Source organism: Sceloporus undulatus, chromosome 3 (genome assembly GCF_019175285.1).
Source record: "Sceloporus undulatus isolate JIND9_A2432 ecotype Alabama chromosome 3, SceUnd_v1.1, whole genome shotgun sequence".
NCBI lineage: Eukaryota > Metazoa > Chordata > Lepidosauria > Squamata > Phrynosomatidae > Sceloporus > Sceloporus undulatus.
In genome coordinates, this window is record NC_056524.1 from 216,567,729 (window position 1) to 216,592,683 (window position 24,955).

Here is a 24,955-nt window from a genome sequence, read left to right on the forward strand (position 1 = left end):
AGTGCAATGCAGCAGCTAACAAGGCCAATGCGATTCTAGGCTGCGTCAATAGAAGTATAGTGTCTAGATAAACAAGGGAAGTAATAGTGCCACTCTATTCTGCTCTTGTGAGGCCCCACCTGGAATATTGTCTCCAGTTCTGGGCCCCACAATTTAAAAAAGGATGTGGAGAAACTGGAGCCATGTGTCCAAAGGAGGGCGACTAAATTGGCGAAAGGTCTGGAAACCTTGCCCTATGAGGAACGACTTGGGAGCTGGGGATGTTTCGCCTGGAGAAGAGAAGATTAAGAGGTGATATGATAGCCCTGTTTAAATACTTAAAGGAATGCCATATTGAGGAGAGAGCAAGCTTGTTTTCTGCTGCTCCAGAGACTACAACGCGGAACAATGGATGCAAGCTGCAGGAAAAGAGATTCAGCTCAACATCAGAGGAGCTCCCTGACAGTGAGGGCTGTTCATGTGGAGACAGTGGCTCCCACTCTCCTTTCCCGCCATCTCCTAAGGCAGCGGAGGCGCTCCTTCTCTCTCTCCGAAGCGCTCCGAAGCCTGCCAGCCAATCCGCTGCTCGGTGGGCGGAGCGAACCCGTGAACGCCCTGCCTCTTTCCGAAGAGCCAATCGCCTCGGTTTGTCTTCCCTCAACATCTCGCGACAGCAGCCTGAGGAGGCGGCTCGGGCTTCGGACTCCAACTCCCAGGAGGCCTTTCGCGGAGCCAATCGCCGGGTCCCGTGTCTCCAAGGTGGGCGGGGCTAGGTTCGGGGCCCAATCACTGCAGAGTGGGGAGGGGTGAGTCGCTGCGGCAGCTGCGGAAGCGACGCTCCCCCGGACGGAGCCGTGTCAGCGCAAGAGGCGGCGCTGGGGGGCTTTCGTGAGGGAGACTCTGCCGCGTCCTGGGCTGCAGGTAACTCAGGGAGATGAGAGAAGCACACAGCGAGACGGCGCGTGTCAGAGTCAAGCGCGCCCGCGGAGGGACCAGCACCTCCCACCTTTTTAGGTGGCCTTCAGCCAACGATCGAAAGTGACCGGGGCGGCGTCGCGACAGGGCTTTTATATCCCCCGAACATCCGGGTCCTTCGCCTTGCGCGTCTGTTTCACCTAGTGATCGGGGAGGGAAGGAAGGGAGGAGGAGGAGGAGGCGGGCCCCGGACGATCGCGAGGAGCCTTCCTATTGGCCGCCTCGGCGGGCTCCCTCATTGGTTGGCAAGTCGCCTTTGATTGGCCATTTTGGCCAGAGGGGCGCTGCCTATTGGACTTCAGCTTCCTGAAGGAGGGGGCGGGGCTTGCCGAGGAGGAGAGAGGGAGACGCCCCTGACAGACCTCCGCCGACGCCAGAGACTCTCAGAGGCCTCGGGAGGAAGAAGCAGGGAGCGGCATCTGGTGAAGAGGCTGCTGGTCCCTTCCTCATGCTCCCGGGCGAACATGAGGAGTGTGCGGCCGAAGAAGGGGAGGAGAGCTTGACACGTAAGGAAGGGAAGGAGCTGATCCCGCGAAGATCAGTCGTCCCCCAAACTGTGCTCTTTAAGAGATTTTGGACCTCAGTTCCCAGAATCCCAGGATATTGGCCAGTGTGGCTGAGGCTGCTGGGAGATGAAGTCCAAAGTCTCTTAAAGGGCACAGTCTGGGGGCCACTGCAACCATTTATATACAGTGATCCCCCAAACTGTGTTCCTTAAGGGTTTTTTGGACTTCAGCTCCCAGCCTCCCAGTCCATTGGCCAACATGGCTGAGGCTTCTGGGAGATGAAGTCCAAGATCTCAGAAAGGGCACAATTTGGGAACCACTGGCTGAGATTGCGCTGGATCGCTGTGAGAGTTGGGAGTTCAAGGGCCCAAGGATCCCTATCAGAAACCCCCATCCTTCTTTGGTCATTTGGGAAAGGAAGGGAAGGGCAGAGTTAAGTTTGGAAAGTGGCAGTGGTTGTTGGGCTGTGTCTCTGGAGGACAGGGTTCAGTTCCTGGCTCAGCCCCATGGAAAGCAATCTTGCCAAGAAAACCCATGACAGGGTTGCCATAAGTCAGAAATGATGTGAAGGCACACGACGACAGAGAGTGAAGTTGGTGTCACTGTCATAAGAGTAGGATTCGGAAGTATAGCTGAGGTAGTCTGGAAGATCAGGATGCCAAGGGGTCTTGCAGCATCTCTGAGACAAACTGGAAGAGAGGAGTTGGTAGCAGGAGCTTTCCTAAACTTCATGCTTCCTCCTCCTAACCCTAGTGTGCCCCTCCACCTCAGGGGCAAAGATGAGGAAGCTGGAACCATAATCTCTGTGTTTTGATTAAGTGTTGTATTATTAAAACCACATCATTAAAGAGTTTTTTATGAAGATACTTTGGAAACAGTGTCAGATTTGCACAAGTACTTGTGTGGCAAATGCTGTTTACTGCTACTGTTAATGAGTTGCGGTCATTTCATAAGTTAAATACAGTCCAGAAGTTATTTGTTTTGTAATAGAGAAATCTATTTATAGCCAGAATTTTGGTGAGGGACAAGTTTGCTTTCAAGTTGTCAACTGTAGAGGATGTAATCAGGTTGAATTGATTGGGATTCCTTATAAACAGGTATTCAAGAGCATGCCCATATAGTTAACATTCTGTGTGTGTTCCATAGGTGGAAATGAGTTCTCAGCAGTTTCCTCGTACTGGAGCCCCTTCAACTAGTCTAGGACCAGCTCCTTCTCCAATCTCCACGAGTGGATCTACTGGATTGATAAACCCAACAACTACAGGTATGGCAATTACAGGACTTGATCTATGGAGTCTGCATAAAGTATAGACTCGTCCCTCCACATTCGCTGGGGTTAGGGGCACAGGACCCCCCGTGAATGCGGAAAAACATTCCACATATTCCAGATATTCCTAGAGAACATATTAATAAAACCCATGAATAATCAAAGCCACAAAAGTTAAAGACGCAAATGTGGAGGGATGAGTATAGTTACCTGGAGGTAAATTCCATTGACATCTGAAATAATATTTGTATATTTTCATCAGTTCCAGATTTTCCTTTCCAACATATTATACCCTTTTCTCTTTTCAGTAGTAAGTGATGAACCTAACCGAGAATTGGAAGTTGCTCCCAGAGATCACGTGGTCCCTGGTGGCTCTCTGCAGTCTCGTGAAGAGAAGCAGGAAACGGTGGTAGTTCGGCCATATCCACAGGTGCAAATGTTGACTCCTCACCATACTGTGCAGTCTGGTGTTCCTGTTACAGTGGCAGCTCCTCCAACTCATCTGACTCCAGCAGTGCCACTTTCTTTTCCTGAAGGACTTATGAAGGTAATGGAGAATCATATTCATACTGGAGATCCTGTCTAAGGGAGTCACCCATAGTGAAATTCACTTGGGCCTGACTTTAGTTTGCAACTTTCTCTTCATTTTAACATTTAATCAGGTATTTTTACATGCCTTTGAGTCCTCAGGAAAGAGAAGATTGGAAATGTTTATCTGACATTTTTATTTGGTGACATATTTGCAAATGCATGCAGCTTCACAAGTAGAATAGCCTAGTAGAATATACACTGAAAATATGTAGGAGTTCCTCTGTTACCTTGAACTAAATGTTCTAGTATTGCATCTATGCAGAGTCATCCAATGAAACAGTTTTGAGTGGAAGGTACTGTAATTTTAAACCAGTGACTTCAGTTCCTGCTTGTCCTGTTTAAACGGCTGCTTTTCAGCTTGTGTTCCTTGAGCATGTCAGTGGTATTGTAAAGCTGTGCTTAACACCTATATTCAAGATCTTTGTCCATTATGGCTAATCAAAGCTGCCAAACAGGATGGCAAATTTTGTGCTTGATGCCTCTGTTGAGCAAGTTATAAGACCATCAGGCTTCCAAGTGGTATCAAGGCCACTTGGTAAAAACCTGTCACCAGATCCAACAGGGCTAGATAATTATTGGTCAGTCTCAAATACTGTACTGGAAATGTTATAGTATCTTAGATCTTGGTTTTTCTAAATAAACTTATTTTTCTAAACCCATTTCAGTCTGGCATTCAACCTGATCATGGGACTGAATATATTTTGGTCACCTTCCTAGACGGGATTGTAACATCTTGTCATAGGATCCTTGTGGAAACTGTCCATGGGCTAAGCACTAGAACTGATGTTTTTCACAGTTCCTCTCCTTCCTGAAGTGACATTTCCTGCTTAGGTAATTTGAGAGGACTTTTAATCCTGTCACTCATACATCTGGAGTTTTAGAGTACCTACATTATGTGTACACTGATAATAGTTGGTTTTCTTTAGAGAAGGGGCTGCCTTTGAAGTTTGGAACATAATACTACAGTCAGGTTTCTCATAGAGGCTGGGTATACGGCTTATATTTTTTCCTTCTTTTGTACCAGTTGCTTAAAGTGCATGCTTATTTCAATATACAATGTAGAATTGATTATATAGAATTATAGTCTTGCCCCATGTTAGCTGCAGGACATCTTGCCACCACATAATTTTGCCTCAAATCTGACATTTTTCTCAGAAGCCCTTCTGACTGACCGCCCAGGTATTCATAAGGTGACAACACATGAAGAACTATTTTCTTGGCTGGTGCTCTGTCTCAAGAACCCCCTTTGCCAAGGCATCTGTATGGCATCTTTACTGCTTGTAATTAGGAGGACATGGGGGGATCCTTTTTTTTAATGTCAAGCTTTCAAGAATTATACCTTGGTGTGAGTTTTATTCATTGACGTTATTTATTTAATTATTGCTAATGATACTGTTCTGGTCTTTTTTGGGAGGAAGAGCAGCATATAAATAATTTTAATTAAATCAATCAGTATCGATTCTTCTCATTAAACATTTCCATGGGTTCTGATTTCAAGAACTTGTTATATGCTACTTTCAAGAGCACCGACCTCCTTTGCATCAGGAAATATTTTGTTAGTTTCCTGCTGCAAACTAACAGAGTGTTTCCTAAATAGTTTTCTAATTAAACCTGATGATATATGCACATTGGGCATGGTTGAGAGAGTGGGCGAGGTATCCCTGTGAGGTAAGGCCCTTTTCAGACCCTTTTCAGATTCATTGGAACTGAAATCACCTTCCAGGGGACGGTTCCTGGGAATCAGTCCCATGATCCCAGCAGACCTTACTTACATTTGAATAGGTATGAATAGGATTGTATTGTAAAGCTGTGAAAAACAAAAGTTAAAGCATCTCTACTCTTCCATCATCCTACCCTACTCTGAAACTGACAATGACTCCATAGTCATTAAGAATCTAGCCCCATGTCATGGAGCTGCAGTTTTGGTAAACTGTAGCTATTTTACAGCAAGTAGTGTACAATTGCATAATTAGTCTTTTTAAAAAATCATAGATTCATTTTTAAATTAGGGAGAGACTCATATGTCAAAGTAAATGCTTGTGACACAAAATCAAAGATTTCAAGGAAGTTGATGGGTTCTTTCTTTATATTTATTCTTTCCCTTGGTCAGCCAGTATTAAAGCTTTTATCCTGGTCACTCTATGTGGTTAAGGCTGTATTCCTTTTCTGAAGATCTATATTTACAACAAAATGCAAAATAGTTTTAATTATTTAGACAGTACTTACTAGTGATTATCTGTACCGAATCTATACTCCATCCTCCAAGGTAAGAGAACTGATGTATTTTTGTATAATATCTGTTTATTCATTTGACACAAATTGCAAAGAGCAAGACATTATGTCTTTATGTCCTTTTCAGCCTCCTTTGAAGCCTACGATACCCAGCCGTCCTATTGCACCAGCTCCACCCTCCACCCTTTCTGGTCCCACCAAAGTCCCTGGGCAGGTTACTGTAACAATGGAGAGCAGCATCCCCCAAGCCTCAGCTATCCCTGTAGCAACCATTAGTGGGCAACAGGTGAGCATTTTCTACAGCTAAAGTAAAATGTTTATTTGTTAAGGCAATGAAAAGAAAAGTAAAAGCTCTATAAGCTATTACTTCTTTGACTCCACTCCTAACTTTAATTTGTGTCTCCTATAGTAGTAATGCAAAACGAAGTTGTATGCAAGTCTGCCTTTAATGGTGTTAGCTGGGATTTGTGGTTGCATATGAAAAGACTTCATGTAGCCTTTCTTACACACAGGGACATCCCAGCAATGTGCACCATATCATGACAACCAATGTTCAGATGTCAATCATTCGAAGCAGTGCTCCTGGGCCACCGTTGCACATTGGCGCTTCTCATTTGCCTCGAGGTATTATATGTAGTAGTATTTCTTTGAGAACAATAATTATGTGCCAATCTGTTCTGAACAAATTTGGGACCATGGTAAATAAAGGTGCCACTCCATGCATTGAATTATCCAGAGAAGACTGGACTGGAACATGAAGTGACTCCTTGTATTTTTAGCTGTCTTGTTTTGGGAAAGACATTAAGATCTAGATAGTTACAGAATGGAATATATTACACCCATATATTTTCAGATATGTTGTGAATTATGTACTTTCTCCAGTTGCTTACCTCCTAGATGGGGATGGAAAACCATAGTAAGGAAGAAGGGTAATTTTTGCTCCAGCAGTTGGCTGCAAAAGCCAAAATTTGAAGTTGCTTTTATTGGTAGGAGTAAACTATAAGGAATAAGGGTAAACCACCAATACAGGAGACAGATTTTGGCCATTTGGTTATGTCTGAGAAGTACATAAAGCTCCCTGACTGCACTTTTCTTACCATTGTTCTAAATAAATCACCTGGCCTTAACAGCAGCATCAGTACAAATTTGAGCTTTTGCTAAGACTGGCTAGATTTCTTAACTAGGTTCAATAACTGCCTTCAACAGATTAAATCTTGGTGTGGCTAATGTCAATGCCATTGTAATGTTACATTTAAATTAAAGTTAACAGTTTCTGAAGTGATAAACTGAATAGGGAGCACACAGTTCCACAGCCTCTTCATTGTTTAACCATGGTAAAGCAACTGAAAACATTGCGGTAGCCCTGTTTCATGTTACCATCTGAAGGATTAGCAAGCAGCTGGGTTTAGAAAAGAATGCTACTAGTAACTTTCCCCGTAATTCTTTGTTGTGTCTCCTGCTTGAAGCAAAGGTTGCAGCCAGTCTGACATTTTTAAAGAAGTTGAATATCTGTGTCTTTTTCTCAGTTACATTCACTTAGATATTTTCCTCTTCAGGTGCAGCAGCAGCAGCTGTGATGTCCAGTTCTAAAGTAACAACAGTGCTGAGGCCAGCTTCACAGTTGCCAAATGCAGCAACAGCTCAACCAGCAGTTCAGCACATCATTCATCAGCCCATCCAGGCAAGTAAAATTCATGGTATTTGAAGATAAGGTGTTGCTGTTTAGAGATTCTTGTGGCCTTTTCAGCGAGAAATCACTGAAAAAAAATCATTTAATTATTGCATAGTTAAATGATCTGGGAAATCTGGTGTCAGGTTTTTATGGCTGAAATTCTACTACGATAAACTTAAGCCCAATGTGCAGATGATCTCTTCTTGTTAAAATCTGGCCATTTTACTTAAAAACCTCAAGGCCACCCTTGATGGGTGACTTTCTGATTTATTTTTATGATCAAAAGATCCTGGTAATCTATATGCAGAGATAAATCTCTGAGGGGAAAAATTAGCCCTAGTAATCATAATTATAGCCTGGGGCAGACTGCCTGAAAAGGGCAGCCTGCTGGCAGCCTTTTTTCCTCTGGGGGAAAGTGGCAGCCGCCAAACTGTGCGGCTTCCCTGCGGAAGAAAAAGAGCCCGAGAAAAGCGGGTTCTTCTTAAGCTGCAGGGACGGTGTAACAAGTGCTCCACTGGCACACTCGTTATGTGAGCACTGCGCAGCAACATGCAGACGCTGAGCTGCACTTACATAACAATGGCAGCACCCGTGTAGACAGGTTGCCGCCATTGTTACGCTGCTAGTATGTTCTAGGGTTAGGGACCGTGCGGTTACCACGCAGTCCCTAACCCTAGAATCAGTGCTGGTACGCCACTTTATGGCAGTATGTACCATGCCTATGTTACACTCAGTGAAATCCCTTTTTAAAAATTGATAATTATAGTTTTGTCAAGTTGTCTGTTAACATTCAGACAGGTTTTTTTTTTTAAAGAAGAAGTCATCAGTTTAAAGCTTCAGCAATGTTACTATTTATTCCGTGTCTATACAGTCCCGGCCTGCTGTGACAACTTCAAGTACTATCCCTCCTGCTGTAGTAGCTACAGTCTCAGCAACAAGAGCCCAGTCACCTGTTATTACTACAACAACAACACATGCTACAGAATCTACTCTCAGGTAACAACCACTGATCGTGACATTGAGTAACTCAAATATCCTTTATTCCTATTAAAAATACAGTCTTGTATATGTTTACTTGAAAGTAAGTCCCATTTTGTTCAGTGAGGTAAATTCCTTCATGAATTTCAAATTATGGCCTTAGAATATAAAAAGGTATCTATGGGCAATGCATCTGAGAACTACTTTGTATAAGATGGCCACTACAGGGAGGCTTTTTAAAACCTGCTTTCTAAAAGCAGCTGCTCCATGTGGTTAGCCACTCTACGTGAACCATCTTGCTGTGCTAGTCATTAAAGCATCTTTCCTTCCATGTTGCAATCATGTAATGTCAGATAGCCCTAAGAAAGAATTTATGGGAGAAATTCTGCGCTTAACTCTTGGTACATTCATGTAACACACAACCAGACCATACTACAGTAAATTGTGGTGTTTCTCTTGTTAGGGTTCACTGACTCTTAAGCACTCAACAGCAAAATAATCTCTGGTTTTCTTCCCAGCCGGCCAACTTTGTCAATTCAGCAGCACCCACCTTCTGCACCTATCAGTATTCAGCGTCCTGCACAACCACGGGATACTGCAACCAGAATTACCCTGCCTTCTCATCCAGCCATAGGAGCACAAAAACAGCAGCTTCACTCTATGGCCCAGGTGAATCACTGCAAACGTTTTTTCCCATGCGTTTTTCTGACTTACTACCATGTCCTTTTATAGTCTATGTACACATCGACTAGGGCTTCACAGTGGACTAGAACCTTAGTGATTAGGTTCATTTCAGCAAGACATTGAAGGCTGCTAGCATGAAACATACTTGCAACAATTTCTTGACTGACATACAACTTTTTTCCTACAGAAAACAATTTTTAGTACTGGTACACCAGTGGCAGCAGCAACAGTAGCACCTATTTTAGCAACTAATAGCATTCCTTCAGCAACTACAGCTGGTGAGTATTTACAATTTAGTACTTTTTAAAATATTTATATGTAAAAATTAAGAACAGTTGTAAGGGTTGAAATATCTTGATTAAAAAAGAAACCTTTGTCTCTTAGTTGTTGACCACTACAATAAAGTGCACAGATTTTAAAGTATGTTGATTTTATGTATTATTTCAGAGAAACCCCATATGGAAAACTGAAATGCATCAGTTACCACCCAAGAGAGAGAGAAAGCTTGAGCTTCTTTGGGGGACTAAAGGCCTGAACAGACAGGCCAAAATAAAGCTGCTTTGGATCACTTTGGAGGTATGCTGTTTAAATGCCACACAAATCTTAAGAGGCCAGAAACTGCACCAAAGCTGCGCTCCAGTCCTAAGGACTGGAGCGTGGTTTTAGCGTGGCTTCCAGCCTCTTAGGATGTATGCATCATTTAAACAGCAAAGTGACCCAAAGAAGCTTTATTTTGGCCTTTCTGTTTGGGCCCTTTGTTTCCAAGAGAAGAGGAGAATGGGGTGTTTTTGACTGGGCATTTTATCTATTTGTGATCTACCTTTTCTTCATTTTTAAAAAACATAGATATTGAAGAAGATTAAACTATATAATATCCTTTTTCCTTTCAGGTTCTGTATCTCACACTCAAGCACCTACAAGTACAATTGTCACCGTTACTATGCCCTCGCATTCATCCCATGCAACTGCTGTGACCACCTCAAACATCCCCGTTGGTGAGAGAGTACTGACTGGTTCACATTATCTTAACATTTAATCTTTTATTTTTGAGGGTTGGGGCGAGATGGATTGGATATATCCCATTTTCAATCCATTCAGAAATCCTTAAGTTTCCAAATATGAATTTCTCTGAACTGTGGTTTTGTAAAAGAAAATAATACAGAGGGGTTTGGCTTCCTGACCTGCTCTTGGTTACTGGTATCATTTGCTTAGCTTGCATTGAAATGACGAGGATGTCCTTTCTCATTGTGCAGCAAAAGTGGTCCCTCAGCAAATCACACACACTTCTCCTCGCATCCAGTCTGACTACACTGCGGAGAGGAGTAATCTCATTCCTATATCTGGTCATCGTGCATCTCCAAATCCAGTTGCAATGGAAGCTAGAAATGATAACAGGTAACTGTTTATATCCCACAAGCTAGGCTCTGATTTAAGTACAAGTTCTTGCATATTCCTGTTGCAAAGTACTTGCAGATTTTGGAAATGTTGAACCTATCTGCTCATAAAGCTGCCTTTGGTGGCCAAGACACCGATGATTCTTTTCTTTCGGTTATGGATAGAGTACCTTGAATTCTGCAGTTTAATTCAGAAGTTTCAGTTAAGGGAAATTACTGAAGAGTGGACTGTGCTATCTGTCAACTCCTTTTGTATTCAAAGATTCATTGTGAAGGAATTGCAGAGAGAAGGCAAAGATGATATATTGGTATGCAGGGTATAAGTATGATATAAGAGAAAGATGATATTGCTATGCATTTGGCAAATATGCCCATTTCACCGAGAAGGTTGTAAAAGTATAAAACTGTTTCTAACAATTATTTTCACCTCTGTAGACAGTCAGTACCTGTTCAGTTCCAATACTTCTTACCAACATATCCGCCTTCTTACCCTTTGGCTGCCCATACTTACACACCTATTACCAGCTCTGTGTCTACTATCCGCCAATATCCTGGTAAGAAAACACTAAGTTTACTGATTTACAGGCTGCTTTAGAGCAGCAGCATAAATGAAGCTTACTCATGAATAGTTGGTTTTTAAGGGGAATATGTGGATTTGTACTGTTGTGGAAAATTACAAGCAAGAACCAAAGGCAAATAGTGCAGTGACATATTTTTGGCAAACTTTTTTCTAGTTCATTGTACTTACTGATGATACAAAACCCAAATGTTTTCAGTTTGTGAAACAAATGTCTTTCATTTGTATTATTTATTTATTTGGAATTGGAGAATGTCTAGTCCAAGTTTCTGTGCATTTTAAGTGTAGTGTAAATATATGCCAATTCATATGCGAGTTCATCTATTTTGCAACAGTCAATTAGTTCCCCATCCACAAGGTTAAGAATGAGAGTGGGAACTGTGTATGTGCTTGTGGAATGATTTGCTGCTCTACATTATGCTACCTCTGAGAAAGTGCAGCCATTGAGCCACTACTTTTACATTGTCTTAGTTACTACTCGTCACTTTATTAAAATTCAAAAATGTGTTATCTACTTGAAAAATATGTTTAGGTGGATTATTTCTATAATCCATAGCTTTGTAAGGGGCCGGTATTTTTATTTGCACATTGCAGAAAAGAATACCGAGGCAGTGAGATTGGATCAATTCACATGTGCTTGCTCACTCCCTTTTCTTCTTTCATGCCTTACTTTGATATGCTGCTTTGTTAGAAATGGCTTTACTGTTTCATTTCAACTAGCAGATTGTAGTTAGGGTAAGAACTTTACACTTAAGACTCTACTGATTTTGCATTACAAATGGATTAGCTCAGAATGGCTTGCCTAAGACAGTTTGGTGAATACAACGCTAAAGTGCAGTTTAAATTAATTCCTAAATTAGTCTATTCTATGGTACTTCATCTAATTGGAAAAACTATGAAAGCTTTTTGTTTGAGTTCATTCTCTTGAAACTTAGTGTTTCTTTTGAGGAGTATAATGCCAATAATTCCCACATAATGCAGTTTTAACAATATGAAGCTGCCTTAGTTTACTGCAGATATCCAAAATTTTAAGAATTATCTTATGAATCTTATTTAAAAGCTTGGCATTTTCAGCAGGACCACAGATGTGTAAATAGACTATTGAGGTTTAAATATTGCTTGGCATCACAGCATAATGAATTGCTTTTTTTTTTTGTGTAGACCTAATTAAATATGTTGCTCTAGTTTCAGCTCAGGCTCCCAATTCCGCTATAGCAGCTCAGACCGGAGTAGGAGTAGCCTCCACAGTCCATCTGAATCCTATGCAGCTCATGACAGTGGATGCATCTCATGCCCGCCATATACAGGGCATCCAGTCTGCACCAATTGGTGCTCAGGGTATACAGCCAGCACCCATCAGTGCACAAGGAATACAGTCAGCACCAATTGGAACCCAAGGGCTACATCCAGCTGCACCAATTGGCACACAAGGTCTTCAGACTGCACCACTGAACACTCAGCAGGCACAAACTGAAAACAAGGCATCAGGTATTCATTTATTTTATTTAAAATATTTATGTAGCACCCAGTAATTAAGGTTTGTTGGTTTATTAAAATATTTGTGTCTTACTTACAATAAAATAAATTTAAAACATAAAATAAGAATTTAAAATATTAAAACGTATTAAATAGATTACCATCTAGAAACAAAACAACTTGAAAACTGGTTTAAACAATTTTAAATAATATAACCATAGGACATGCACAGCCTGGATGAAATCAGTTGAGCTCAAAAGCTATTTAAAAAGCTAGGTTTTGATTTGGTGCCAAAATGATCCCACTTTTGGTATCAGTTGGGCCTCAAAGGGGAGGGAATTCCACTGCAGAGATGGCCCTCTCCCATGTCATCCTGCAGTGTATTTCACCTAGTTAGACACAGAGCAGGGCCTCTATAATAAATCTCAATTCCTGGGCTGGCAAATAGAGAAAAAAGTGCTCCCCCGAGTAAAGTGAGCCTCTGTGAAAAGCATTCTCTCACCAGGACACCAAAACTGAAAAGGCTCCCTCTTGAGTAGACACCCACCACATCTCATTTGATAGGGCATATGGAAAAGGAGTAGCCAACAATGTTCACATTGCAGGGTAAAGAATCATAAACTGTTCCATTTGCCTTATTAATTGCATAATTGTAACTGCAGTAGTGTGTACACTTACCTGGACAAAATGTATGTTTAGTCTGTTGGGATTCTTGATGAAACGTGGAAAGTATCAGGCTTTTGAGGTGTTGCTGTTTCAGTGTGCAAATGAAACACAGTAATGTGTCACACGGGTTTTTAGCCGAAACATGAATTGCAAGATTTACAGAGTATCCTAAAGCAGCATCTCTTCACTTGGAGTTGGACAACTGTGCCCCTCTGTTTGTTTTTGGCCTACAACTTTCATTAGTCCTAGTCAGCACAGACGTTGTTGAAAGATTATTGACCTGTAGCAAAACTACAAGAAGAACACAGTTGTGTACCATTCTGTTTAGCAAAAGTTGTCTGCTGTCTTTCATCTTCCATAAAAAGCATCTGTGATGAACTTAATGGATTTTTCAAAAGCAAGTGCTAATTAGAGCGGCTATAAAATAGTGGCTTTTTAAATGAAACACCCATTGAACACCGTCAGATGTACCTCTGAGTAAAGATGCATAGGACTGAGCTGTAGCTTGTAAGAAACAAAAGAGTTGGTGGAAGAAGCACAGAATGAAAAGCAATATCCAGACAAGAATTTATTTTAATGGTATCAGCTTTGAGTTTATCTTGCGTTGCTTCTGCTAATTTTGTATGTTTGTTCCCCTCACTAGTGGTCTTGGCAGATGGAGCCACTATAATGGCCAATCCAATTAGCAATACATTCAACACTGCCGCAGCTTCAACTACAGTGGTACAAACCCATAGCCAGAGTTCTAATTCTAGCACACCAGCTCAAGGTTCATCCCCTCGCCCAAGCATTCTCCGGAAGAAGCCCACTACAGATGGGTGAGTAAAATTCCTGTTGCAATAGTCCTTATGACTTGTGCACCATTGTACAACAAACAGCTTCATACTGCTTATCACACATATTGGATGTGACTGACATATAAAGGAAATCATGAAGTAATCGTTCATCTTCTGTTTCTTTAATTTGCCTCATTTTAAACAATAACCAGAAAAACTCAACACCCACCTCAATTGCAGTATCCCAAATAATAGAGCAGTAAGATATTGCTGACAAAACTCCTTGCGTACTTACAAAATTATATTACAAATTTCGATACACGTTCAAACAGCCCCCAGTTTTTGTATCATTAATGTTACAATACAACCAATTGCTGTTGCAAAGTCTTGAAATAGTCCTTCACATATGCAGTTGACATAAGCGAGATGTGTGACAAGGGATTCTTTATAGTCTATACATCATACGGATATGGAAACGGCAAATCCGGAATTATTCAAGTGTTTTGTTCTTCTTTAGACCTTATTTATAAATAAATTCTCTTAGTTAGCTCAGTATAATACCATATCTCCTTAAATTGTGTATGCCAATGGACAAAATTACTACTTAAACAAACCACTTACCAACAGTTTTTGATGCCAACAGCATTAACCTTCTTTATCAGTATTATTCTTTGTTCTACAAACAAAATCTCTTCATTAAAATTTCTCATTGAATATGATTAAACCAAAATAATATTTATACAAATAAATAACTTACCACAACATATTTTACATTTATCACAGATGTATATTTTCTTAGTTCCAGTCTGTACTATATGACTCCTGTGATGGCTTTTTGTATGCTGTTATAGCTCTAATGAGGCAGTTAGGCACAGGAGCAATGTTGATTAACTTCAGTTAACACCACATGGCAATTAATTAACTAAATAAAACATTCTAAAGGACAGCTTTTCATTTAAACCTTTAGATATTAGGCTGTCCAGTAGGTGGCACCAAAATGCTTCCTTTTGTAAAAGCATGGTGTTTTTGTCCTGATGTGTTTTTAATTGTAGTACCTCCAAAGCACAAAATTTGAAAGCACTGGCTCCATGATTGAGAATATATCGGTCATATAAAGATGTGTTCCTACTTTTATTTATAATTATCTTAATGTGCTCCAAAATATGTACTTTCAGAGGACAACTGTTCTTGCCTATGTAAATCTTTTGTTATGGAAAGATACTGATATAAACAACACCTGATGTTTGACAAGTAGAAAAACCTCTCAGTTTGTATCTTCTCTGTGTTCTGAGGTGAATAAATTCCTTAATGTTAAAACTACATTTACAAACCGAACACTGACCACACTGAAAATGACCAGACAGTACTGGAGATATCCTGGGTTTTAAACAAATATCTGTATGTACCATCTGATCTTTCAGATTGGAAGTTCTAGTGTAGCCTATTAATGGAGGCTGTCTGCAAACCTCAATGTGCTTCAAAATGTGCCAGTGTTTGAAAATAATATGTTTCATGTGACTGACTAAGGGATCAAAAATAGTACTACTACTAATCCTGTCTTCAGTTGTTTATTATTATTATTATTATTATTATTATTATTATTATTATTATGTTGGGATGTTAAGAGTGAGACCTTGTCTTGCTCTTTTTAAAGAAATATTGAAAATAAGTTCAGGATATCCTCTTTGATAACTTTAAAAAAATACCTGCAAGCTTTCTGTAAAAACTGTTATTGTTCAACTTTACCCTGTTTACAGACATCTGAAAACTAAAACAATAAATGAGCTAGAAACGCAGGAGAATTGAATAGCTAAAATACCTGGAGTTTAATAGTTTAGGGCTGGATCCATATTTGTTTATACTTAGAGTAGACAGATTAGAATCTGTGGCACTTGTACGTCATGCCTAACTTTAGTCCCATTGCTCTGATTGGTACTACATTTATTGTGAGTAAATCTGAATCTAACTACATTTTTAAGGAAAAGGGATCAATTTTGTTTACACGAGGAAGTGCTAATTCTGTGATATTCAGCTTTGTATGCTTATTACATGTGTCATGTTTTTGTTTGTTTGTTTGTTTTTGTTTTGCAGGTTGGCTATTAGGAAAAACCTCATTCCTCCTCAGCCATCTGAGGTGGCTGGCACCCGAGTAGAAAGCTCCATGAGGAGTGCCTCTGGATCACCAAGACCAGCCAGGTAAGATCTCACAGTGATACTCATGAGAAAGGAAATGACATCCTAGAAAAATGTATGACATGCAAGTACTTGGTGAGGAGGAAATTAACAAGAACAAAGTTGTGAAACTTCAGCAATCAAGAATGCCCCTTACACATTTTCGTGAACATTTATACTCGTCTATACTCCCTAGCAGTAGCAATAACAAGTACAATGATTCATAAAAGATTGAAGGCTTTTGAGAGCTGCTGGCTTTCATGCACTGCAAAAAGACATCTACAATTCCAATTACATATACAACAATTACATATTTTTCAAGGGAATTGTGTTGGCACAGTGGATAAATGCTGGCACTGCAGCCACAAGGTTGTGAGTTTGATCCTGCAGGGCTCCAAAGTTCACTGAGTCTTCCACCCTTTTGTAGGTTTGGTAAAATGAGTATCCAGCTTGTTGAGGGAAATTGGCTTACAGATTGTAAATCACTTAAGGAGTGCTAGTTCACTGATAAGTGGTATAGAAATGTACTTGCTATTGCTAGGGATTATGGAAGCTCAGCAAATAAATGTTCACTGAAATGTGTAAGGTGCATTCTTGATTGCTGAAGTTTCACAACTTGGTTCTCGTTCTTGTTAGTTTCCTCCTCACCAATAGGAAATGTAAAATTTGCAACAAAATGTTGTAGAGTAGAACACTCCCCTTTCTGGTAATAGCCAGCCATGACATATTTCAGGATACTACATTCCATTCATCCTTGATTTCTGTTTCTTTCCCCAGCAGTCATTCAGTTTGTTCTGTGGTCAGCCCCACTGAGAACATTCTTCTTTGAACTGTTTTAAGGTGTTCTTACCCCTAAAGAGTTGTCATACTTATTCAAAGTTTTGGGTTTTATACTTATTCAAAGCCTGCTGTTTCCTGTTTGCATGGCTTTAACCAGAAACCACTACTTGTATGTATTACTGGGATGGAGGAGTGTCATAGAACTTGTCACTAAGAGGATGCAGAGTTATAAAACTCAAATCTATATTTGTACTACAGCATACAAAATGTGCATGAGAAATTATTTTGTTTGACATCTGTTCATGGGATTTTGGGACAGGCTGGAACTTTTTCTGCAGTGTCTCCTAAATATACTGTAAAAAGTAACACTTGTGGAACATAAACAAGTCAGATTTACTTGCATGGAACAGCTGTGTTGCTTTCAGCAAAAGAAAAAAATGTTTTTATGGAGGCTCTTTGATGTTTCTACAATGTTTCTAAATGTTTTAATTGTAAGATCTTAAATAAAGGAACTGCCTAATTTTTTCTTCTGTGTCTAGTGCCAAACCTAAACCAGAAATTCATGTATCAATGGCCGCTCCGGTAACTGTGTCTGTGGAAGCAGTGTCTATGCAGAGCAATGAGCAACCTCCTATTTCAGTCCCTACTTCTCAGCAGCCACCATCTGCCATTCCAACAATCATCACAGCAGCTAGTCCACCCTCTCAGCCCACAACAGCCCTATCAACCATTCCAGGAACTGTTCCAGTTCCTCCGCCTACTTCAGCCACAATTGTAACTGCTCCTCCCCCTTCATCAACAATAAGTGGTGTCCTCTCTACAGTACTGGGCCCTGTTGTGCCAGAGATAAAAATAAAAGAGGAAGTGGAGCCTATGGACATAATGCGACCAGTCTCAGGTAATTTTCTGCTTAAGTAGTTACAAAAGGGAGATGTCTGAATTGTTTTCAAAAACCAGTTAGAACATTCCTGTAAACTAGCATATCACAGTGAAAATTGTTACATGTATCTTTAAAACTACCATGCTAGACTATTTGATTTTAGAACAGAGATTAATAGTCTAGTAGCATGGCCATAGATTAGCCTGCCAGTGAAAACGAGAGTAAAAAGACTGTGTGGGGGAAGTGATTTGGTTGGCTGTAAGAATGTTAATTGCAAATGGTTGTGGCGACACAAAAAGGTTAAATGTTCATTCAGTTTTGTGGGAAAGGTTGTTGTGTAGTCTTACACTGAGGAGCCCCATTCAAGGCTTTTGTTCCTGAATATGAGTCTCTCTTTCTGACCTAAGGAAATTTGCAGTTAGTTAGTTAGTTTTGATATAGCAGTTTGTTGGTCAGTTGTGAATAGCTGTTTTATTCCACTGTGAGTAGCTGTAATTTTCCCTGAGAAAACTGTGATAAAGATGTCCAAATGCTATGAACTTTAAGCTCCAAAACCCAATTTATACTTTCTCAGTGTAAACAAAGATAAAAGGATATGGATTGCTTGTGTGTGAAGATTCTTATTCTTAGTTGAAGGTTAAACTGTTCAGAAAAATAATCAGGTGGGATATGACACACTTGGGAGACTTCCAACATCCCTGAGAGGCCCCATAGAGTATTGTATAAATACATAGCATGAGCAGTGAGCACAAGTGGCAAAGCATACAGCATCTATTACTTCTTGAGAAGGGGAAATATCTAGAGCTTTCCTACTGTGTGTCTCCTAAACATGTCCTGCCTTTTGCCTTTCAGCAGTTCCTCCACTGACTACAAATACTGTGTCTCCATCTCTTACATTGTTGGCCAACAACCTTTCAGTGCCCCCAAGTGACTTACCACCTGGTGCCTCCCCAAGGAAAAAGCCACGGAAACAACAACATGTCATCTCTACAGAGGAAGGGGATATGATGGAGACCAATAGCACTGATGATGAGAAATCTACTACCAAAAGTTTGATATTAAAGGCAGAAAAGCGCAAGTCACCTCCAAAAGAATATATAGGTGATTACTTCTGTCTTCTGGACAGCACTTTATTCTCTGGTTAGGCACCATCTTCTCCAGTTGATGGAGATCCATCTTCTCCACATCAGTGTTCATGTCATTATATTACAAATTAATGTGGGGGGGAAATTAAATGTTGGAGCTGATCAACCTTCCCCAAGCTGGTCCCCTCTTGATCTTTGGGACTCCAGACAACATGCTGTAGTTCAGAATATATGGTCCTGTCGTGGGATTACATTTGTCTTTCCTGGTTCAAAATAAACACATATTAAACAGATCTGTATCATTTTCTTAATCCTTTCTTAGATGAAGAAGGTGTAAGGTATGTGCCTGTACGTCCACGACCACCCATAACGCTCCTTCGCCACTATCGCAATCCATGGAAAGCTGCCTATCATCACTTCCAGCGGTACAGTGATGTCAGGGTAAAAGGTATATCTTCCTGCCATTACATTTTATATGATGTTTTTATGATATGCTAAAGACACACCCAAGTGGTAACTTTAAAATAATGCCTACAGGATGTAAAACTTGTCTACAAAAATGTCTGCCATCTCAAACCAACCAATCTTTCTACTGCAGATGTAGTTATAGAGTAAATCAGTTTTCCAGTTACTGGGTTTCAGTGATACTTAAGGTAATGCAAAAAATGTAATGTTCAGGAAGTGGGCTTTAAGATATCTGTAGTTACTTGCTCCTGTCAGCAGAAGTTTTATAAATTATGCCATAATAGGTCAAAGATTTTCTACTTTGCAATTATGTTTTGAATCACAGAAATTGACTTTTGAGTTCAGTGTGTACAGCCTATGGCTATAGAAATTATATTTATCATTTTAAAGATTTAAAACAAAAATAACCTATCCAGATCTATCCCCATGTTACTCAGATCACAGAATGGAGCTTTTAGGGATTTTGGTTTTTTTACATATCTGACACTTGGTCCCTATTTCAACATTTCACCTACATGTGTTGTCAAATTTTGTATACACAAAGGATGAACTATCCCTGAAAAGATTACTGAATGATCCATGTATTCTCATTATTTTAGTGAAAAGAGGACTAAAATACTTTTTACTTTTCTCCCTATTTCATCATGAGACATTTTCTTCTCATCTTTGACTTTCATTCTAGAAGAGAAGAAAGCTATGCTACAAGAGATAGCTAATCAGAAAGGAGTATCGTGCCGTGCACAGGGATGGAAAGTCCATCTTTGTGCAGCACAGTTATTACAGCTGGTAAGTGGGAAAGTCATGTTGGTTTCATAGAAAATGGGTGAGAAAGTACTCTGGGACAGACATTAGCCCAGCAAGTCTTCTGAAAATTGATAAATCTAAGTGTGTGTGTGTATTAAGAGTTGCCACTAGGTTGGCACACTGTTGAGGTTAAATACCTCATCAAAAATAAAGTGTTGCAGTCGGGTATACTGGAAGCAAGTAAACCTGAAGCTGTAGTATAGATGGAGGCATTGATCCAGGCATAAGAGCTGGTGCAGTGTATACAGATGCTCAAAACTGGCAAATCCCTCCCTTGGTGCACAGGTCTGAAGAAGTGTCCGGGATGGTGCCGCTGACTTGAGGAGGCAGCACTGCTCCACATTCCTGGATGCTTCTCTTTCAGGTGGGGGTGAGGTAGGTGCTTTGTATTTTAGCACCAAACTCCCCAAGCCTTTACAGTTCCAGAGGAGTAATATGGAATCTGGTTACGTTGCATATTTAGGAGTACTGGGGCTGTTAGCAGTTTGTGAATAGAACCTTTAGTATGGATCATTGTTTGGATCCAGGCAAAAATGATAAAGAAGATGGAATATTCAGCGCATTTATTCAACAAGCACAAAATAAGAATTAGTTGTGTGTTGGGGGGGGGGTTATTGTTGTGCTCTGCAAGAGTCAAAAACTAGGATCTGTATTTTCCCATCCTGTAGTGTGGCAGTCCTATTTTATTTTGAAACATATTTAGAGAGCATCATATGACAGTTGCAATAAAGAGATTGTGATCTCAAAAAGAAAATTGTGTTCTTTCAGCTTTGAAAAGTAGTACTGGATCAGCTAAAGGCAGTTTTAAAATGATAGGAGATGGAATTTCTGTAATTTATGCAGACCAAAATATGAAGTAAAAATGTGAGGTGTTCTTGAAAAATTCTAATATCTTTTAGACCAACCTGGAACATGATGTGTATGAACGACTCACCTCCCTACAAGAAGGAATCATTCCCAAGAAAAAGGCAGCAACAGATGATGACTTGCATCGAATAAATGAACTGATACAGGTAAGGATTTATTATCCATTCCTTTTCTGTAATGCCTATTACAGTTTTTTTCCCTCCCTCTGCAGAATATGTTAAATGGTTTAAATTTTTGTTTGTTTATTTATTTTATAGGCCACCTTTCTCCCAAATTGGACCCAAGACATGCCTAAAAACAATAATTAAACAGTACAGCTTTAAAATACAATTAAAATACCACATTAATATAACAATATATTATAGCAAGTTAAAATTAATATTATTATAGTTTCTTTATTAACAATCAACAGATCAGAAAAGTCCTTAAAATACTAAGTTTAAAATGTTTAGAGGAGGAAGGGAATGGTGAAACAGACTAAACAAACCACACCATACTCAGAGTAGGAATTGAAGAAAGTTTTGTTTGGTCTGCTTTTTGAAACTGAACTGACTAACTGAACTAATATGAAGATCAGAACGTTCTCGTCCTTCAAATTCCAGAATTCAGTAAAGCATGCATAGCAGTTATTCTGAGGCTCAAAAAATCCACAGAGAAATTCCATGCAAAAATATACAGTATTACGAAACATTATGTACGTAAATGAAACTGTCTGTACATTTGAAAAAATAAATTGTAAACTGGTGAAGAAATTGGATGGAACAACTGTGATCAAGTCTGCAAAATAAATGTGGATCAGATACAACTTGAGTCATCCATTCATTCCTAACTTAGGTTTATCCAATCAGACTAATTATTATAAAACTGAATAATCTTATAGTTCCTTTAAAAATGAATTATCAGGATTGTATTTAAATGTCACACACTGAAATTGGAGTGTGCTACTTAATACATCAAAGCAATCTTGTTCACATGCATGAACTTTACAAAGTAAATCTAAAGAAATAGTTACATGGTCTCAAATTTATCCTTGAAGTTTTGATGGGAGTTTAGTTCACTAATACATTACATATGTATGGAAATCATTCATTCAGAGCATACAAGTACTAAAAGTTCACAGATCTTTAGTTTTCTACACTTACAGCTACTTTAAATCGAGGGAAAACTATATATTGGTGTGGTTACACTTGGTAAAATGTGGTTTAATGTTATGTGTATGAACCTCATGCTGAAATGTCTCATCCTTCCCTTTGCAGTGCAGTGATAAGGAATCTTCCATTTGCAATTACCTTAGTTGAAGGTTATGTCTAAAACCTAAAACAGAACTGGGCAACAGTCTACAGTCACATTTGTAGGCCTTCAAGAGTTCCCTTCCCCTACTTCATGAAAAAAGGAATGTTTTGCCTTTGAGAGAATTTCACTTTCAAATTAAAGGCAATGTTCTCGCCATACAAATTTCACTCTCCTAGGAGCTTCCTTGAAGCACATCTGTTTGTAAATTAGGTGTATGGGGAGCACATGCATTGATTTAAGGTAGAAATATATTTAAAGGGTGAACAATTTTGGGAGGAGAAGAACTTTAGGAAGGGTGGCAGAGGTCAGAAACTGCTCACCCCATCCCTAAGCTATCGTGAAAATTATACTGTAACTTGGGGGAATAATCCAAGCACTGCTTAAAATTGTCTCATTTCCATAAATCATAGTTAGGACTAACAAATTTGCCCAAGCTGGGATGTGATGTTAGGCTGCTGTTTGTTAAAAATGGAATTTAAAAGTTTTGCTCTTCTCTTTGTATCTGTTCTGCAGACAGGCTTATTCATGAAACATTAAACTGTAGTTTGGCACTGTGTCTGAGATTGTCTCCTTAAAGCTTATAATTACTGTGTGTCTTGAAGTGCACTATCTCTCTTGCATGATGTGTGTCCATAATGGGAGTCTAGTTTCCCAGATGATTATTAGCAGTGGAAGAGTCCCTGAATCTGGAGAGATTTGAGAACATGCCAGCAGTTGAACCTTTTGCTTTAACATTTTTCAGTCCATATACTGCAAATACTTCCAAGAGCGATTACTCATAGATTATTTGCATACCTTTCATCTGTTCAACTTTTTAAATGTCCACACTGTGTTTTTCAGGGGAACATGCAGAGATGTAAGCTTGTAATGGATCAGATAAGCGAGGCTCGAGAATCCATGCTGAAGGTCTTAGATCATAAAGATCGTGTTCTGAAACTTCTCAACAAGAACGGAACTGTCAAGAAAGTATCCAAGTTGAAGAGAAAAGAAAAGGTCTAGAGCCAGAGCTCTGGAAACAACAAAAGATTGTACAGAACAGTGTTAAAGCTCTTTTATTTGGGGGTTTATTTTAGAGAGCTGCATTGGAGTTTTTTTTTAAAAAAGATGAGTTTCAGAGAAGTACAACGGATTGATACTTGGAGCCCAGTGACCTTAAAGGATTATTATTGACCTATCAAAGGAACACAAGATTTTTCTCAGGCTCATCTCTGTTTAAACTCAACACAGTCACATTTTGTTTAGCCCTCTTGATGTGCCAGTGCCTACTAATAGGAACCATTGATGCAAACATGATAGACAGTCCCCTCCTTCCATTTTAAAGTTTTAGAGGTAACTTCACAGGTTTGTACAATGGATTCCTGCAACACACCTCAAGAACCACCAGTTTTGAAACTATTTGTCATAAGTGTTCAGAATGTTTTGGAGATAACGCAACTTCCATTTAGCCCTCTCTGTACTCTTCCTCATTGACATTGCAGCAGCTGTAACAGCCCTCATAAACCAGTGCCATTGCACTGGCAATCCTGCTACATTTAGAATCTTGTGGTTCTGAAGTCTTTAGCTGTTAGTTTTAAAAATAATACATTTCAAAGTGATTTGTAGTGTTGTGAAGTGTGTGCGTGTGCCCATGTCGGTGCTCTGGGATATTGTTTTCAAAATACAGTCGCACAGCACAGTACCTCTGTAGCTGGTGTGATGCTATTCATTGTGTTGCATACAATTGTGCTATATAACATCCTGAAAACCTAAATAAAAGATTTGGAGGATTTTGTATAAGCACAGCTGGTCTAATTTTTGCAGCTAAAAATTGCAAAGAAAGTTAAAGACATGGTGCAAAAGGAAATGCTTTTCTTCAGGCTATTAAGGGAAAGGATATGAGTGAAAAAACACAATCCCTGTTCTTGCTAAGTTATAGATGGAAATGAATTCCCTTTGCTGTCTCTTTTTTTATAATTGCATAAGACCAACAGTCCTCAGTTCTGTATAATTATTATGGTGTTAAAACCATACACAAAAAAACAGTCCATTATGTCCAGTAGACCAGTAGATTTTTCATTTTATTTTATTAGACAGAAAGGTAAAAATATAAACCTGGGTCCTATTTGCTCTGTCTTCTTTTGCAGCTCCAGTTGGAATTCCACCAAACTTTCCCAAAACAGTGTGAAAGCAGTCCTGTAGATGTATGAGTACAACTGCCATGACTGTTCACTGTTGGTTATGCTTGCTAGAGTTGATGTAGGTTGTAGTCCAACTTTTGGAAGAAGGACATGCATCCCCTATACTTGGACTGTGAAAATACCACTGGGCCCCAAAGTGTCCATTTCTGTCCTCATAATTGTGCGTCACTTCAAAGAAATTCCTTTGAAACTTGTAGGCCTTATTATTTTCATGAAACAATTAGGATATCAGTCCCACTAAAAGATTGTTTGAATTTTTTTAAAGGTGGTGTTTGCACCATATCATCCTAGACTACCTTACTTTTTTCTATAATGATATAATCCTGTCTATAACGATTTTCAGTAATGGCACAGAAAGAGTTGTACTTTTGTTCCTCTTTATTAAAAGTTTAGTGTATCTTGCAGCTGCTCTGAGGGTTTAGTACGGGGATGGTCAATTCATTAGTGTCTAAGTGACATACTTTGCCTACCTGCCAGGCATGTCTGTGAGACTGGATTACAAGTATAACTAGGCTGCAATCATGTACTCATTTATCTGGGTTCAGTCCCACTGCTGTTAACCTAAGACTTCTAAGCAGACATATAGGGTGGCCCTTTGTATCCATGGTTTCAGCCATGCACAGTTTGAAAATATTAAAAAGATATATACAGTCTGTCCT

The 24,955-nt window shown here is 39.6% G+C and overlaps 1 protein-coding gene across 6 annotated transcripts; it reads left to right on the forward strand.

Annotated features, from left to right (window-relative positions):
* The first annotated feature begins 745 nt into the window (after nt 1-745).
* SAP130 (Sin3A associated protein 130) lies at nt 746-24,816 on the forward strand. 6 transcript variants are annotated; one of them, XM_042459405.1, is made up of 21 exons: nt 746-900; nt 2,607-2,724; nt 3,039-3,274; nt 5,678-5,836; nt 6,063-6,174; nt 7,107-7,231; nt 8,094-8,218; nt 8,719-8,869; nt 9,072-9,162; nt 9,775-9,879; nt 10,138-10,279; nt 10,714-10,832; nt 12,041-12,343; nt 13,641-13,815; nt 15,865-15,969; nt 17,265-17,623; nt 18,458-18,706; nt 19,013-19,138; nt 19,838-19,941; nt 20,859-20,972; nt 22,960-24,815. In XM_042459405.1, exons 2-21 carry the CDS (start codon nt 2,613-2,615, stop codon nt 23,116-23,118), a joined length of 3,171 nt encoding a protein of 1,056 aa, XP_042315339.1. In that variant the 5' UTR covers nt 746-900; nt 2,607-2,612; the 3' UTR covers nt 23,119-24,815. The 6 variants fall into 6 exon arrangements, with proteins under 6 accessions (XP_042315339.1, XP_042315338.1, XP_042315342.1 ...); XM_042459404.1 differs by having other exon boundaries at nt 3,036-3,274; nt 22,960-24,813; XM_042459408.1 differs by lacking the exon at nt 746-900 and adding an exon at nt 1,286-1,460 and having other exon boundaries at nt 3,036-3,274; nt 19,841-19,941; nt 22,960-24,816.
* The last annotated feature ends 139 nt before the right edge of the window (nt 24,817-24,955 follow it).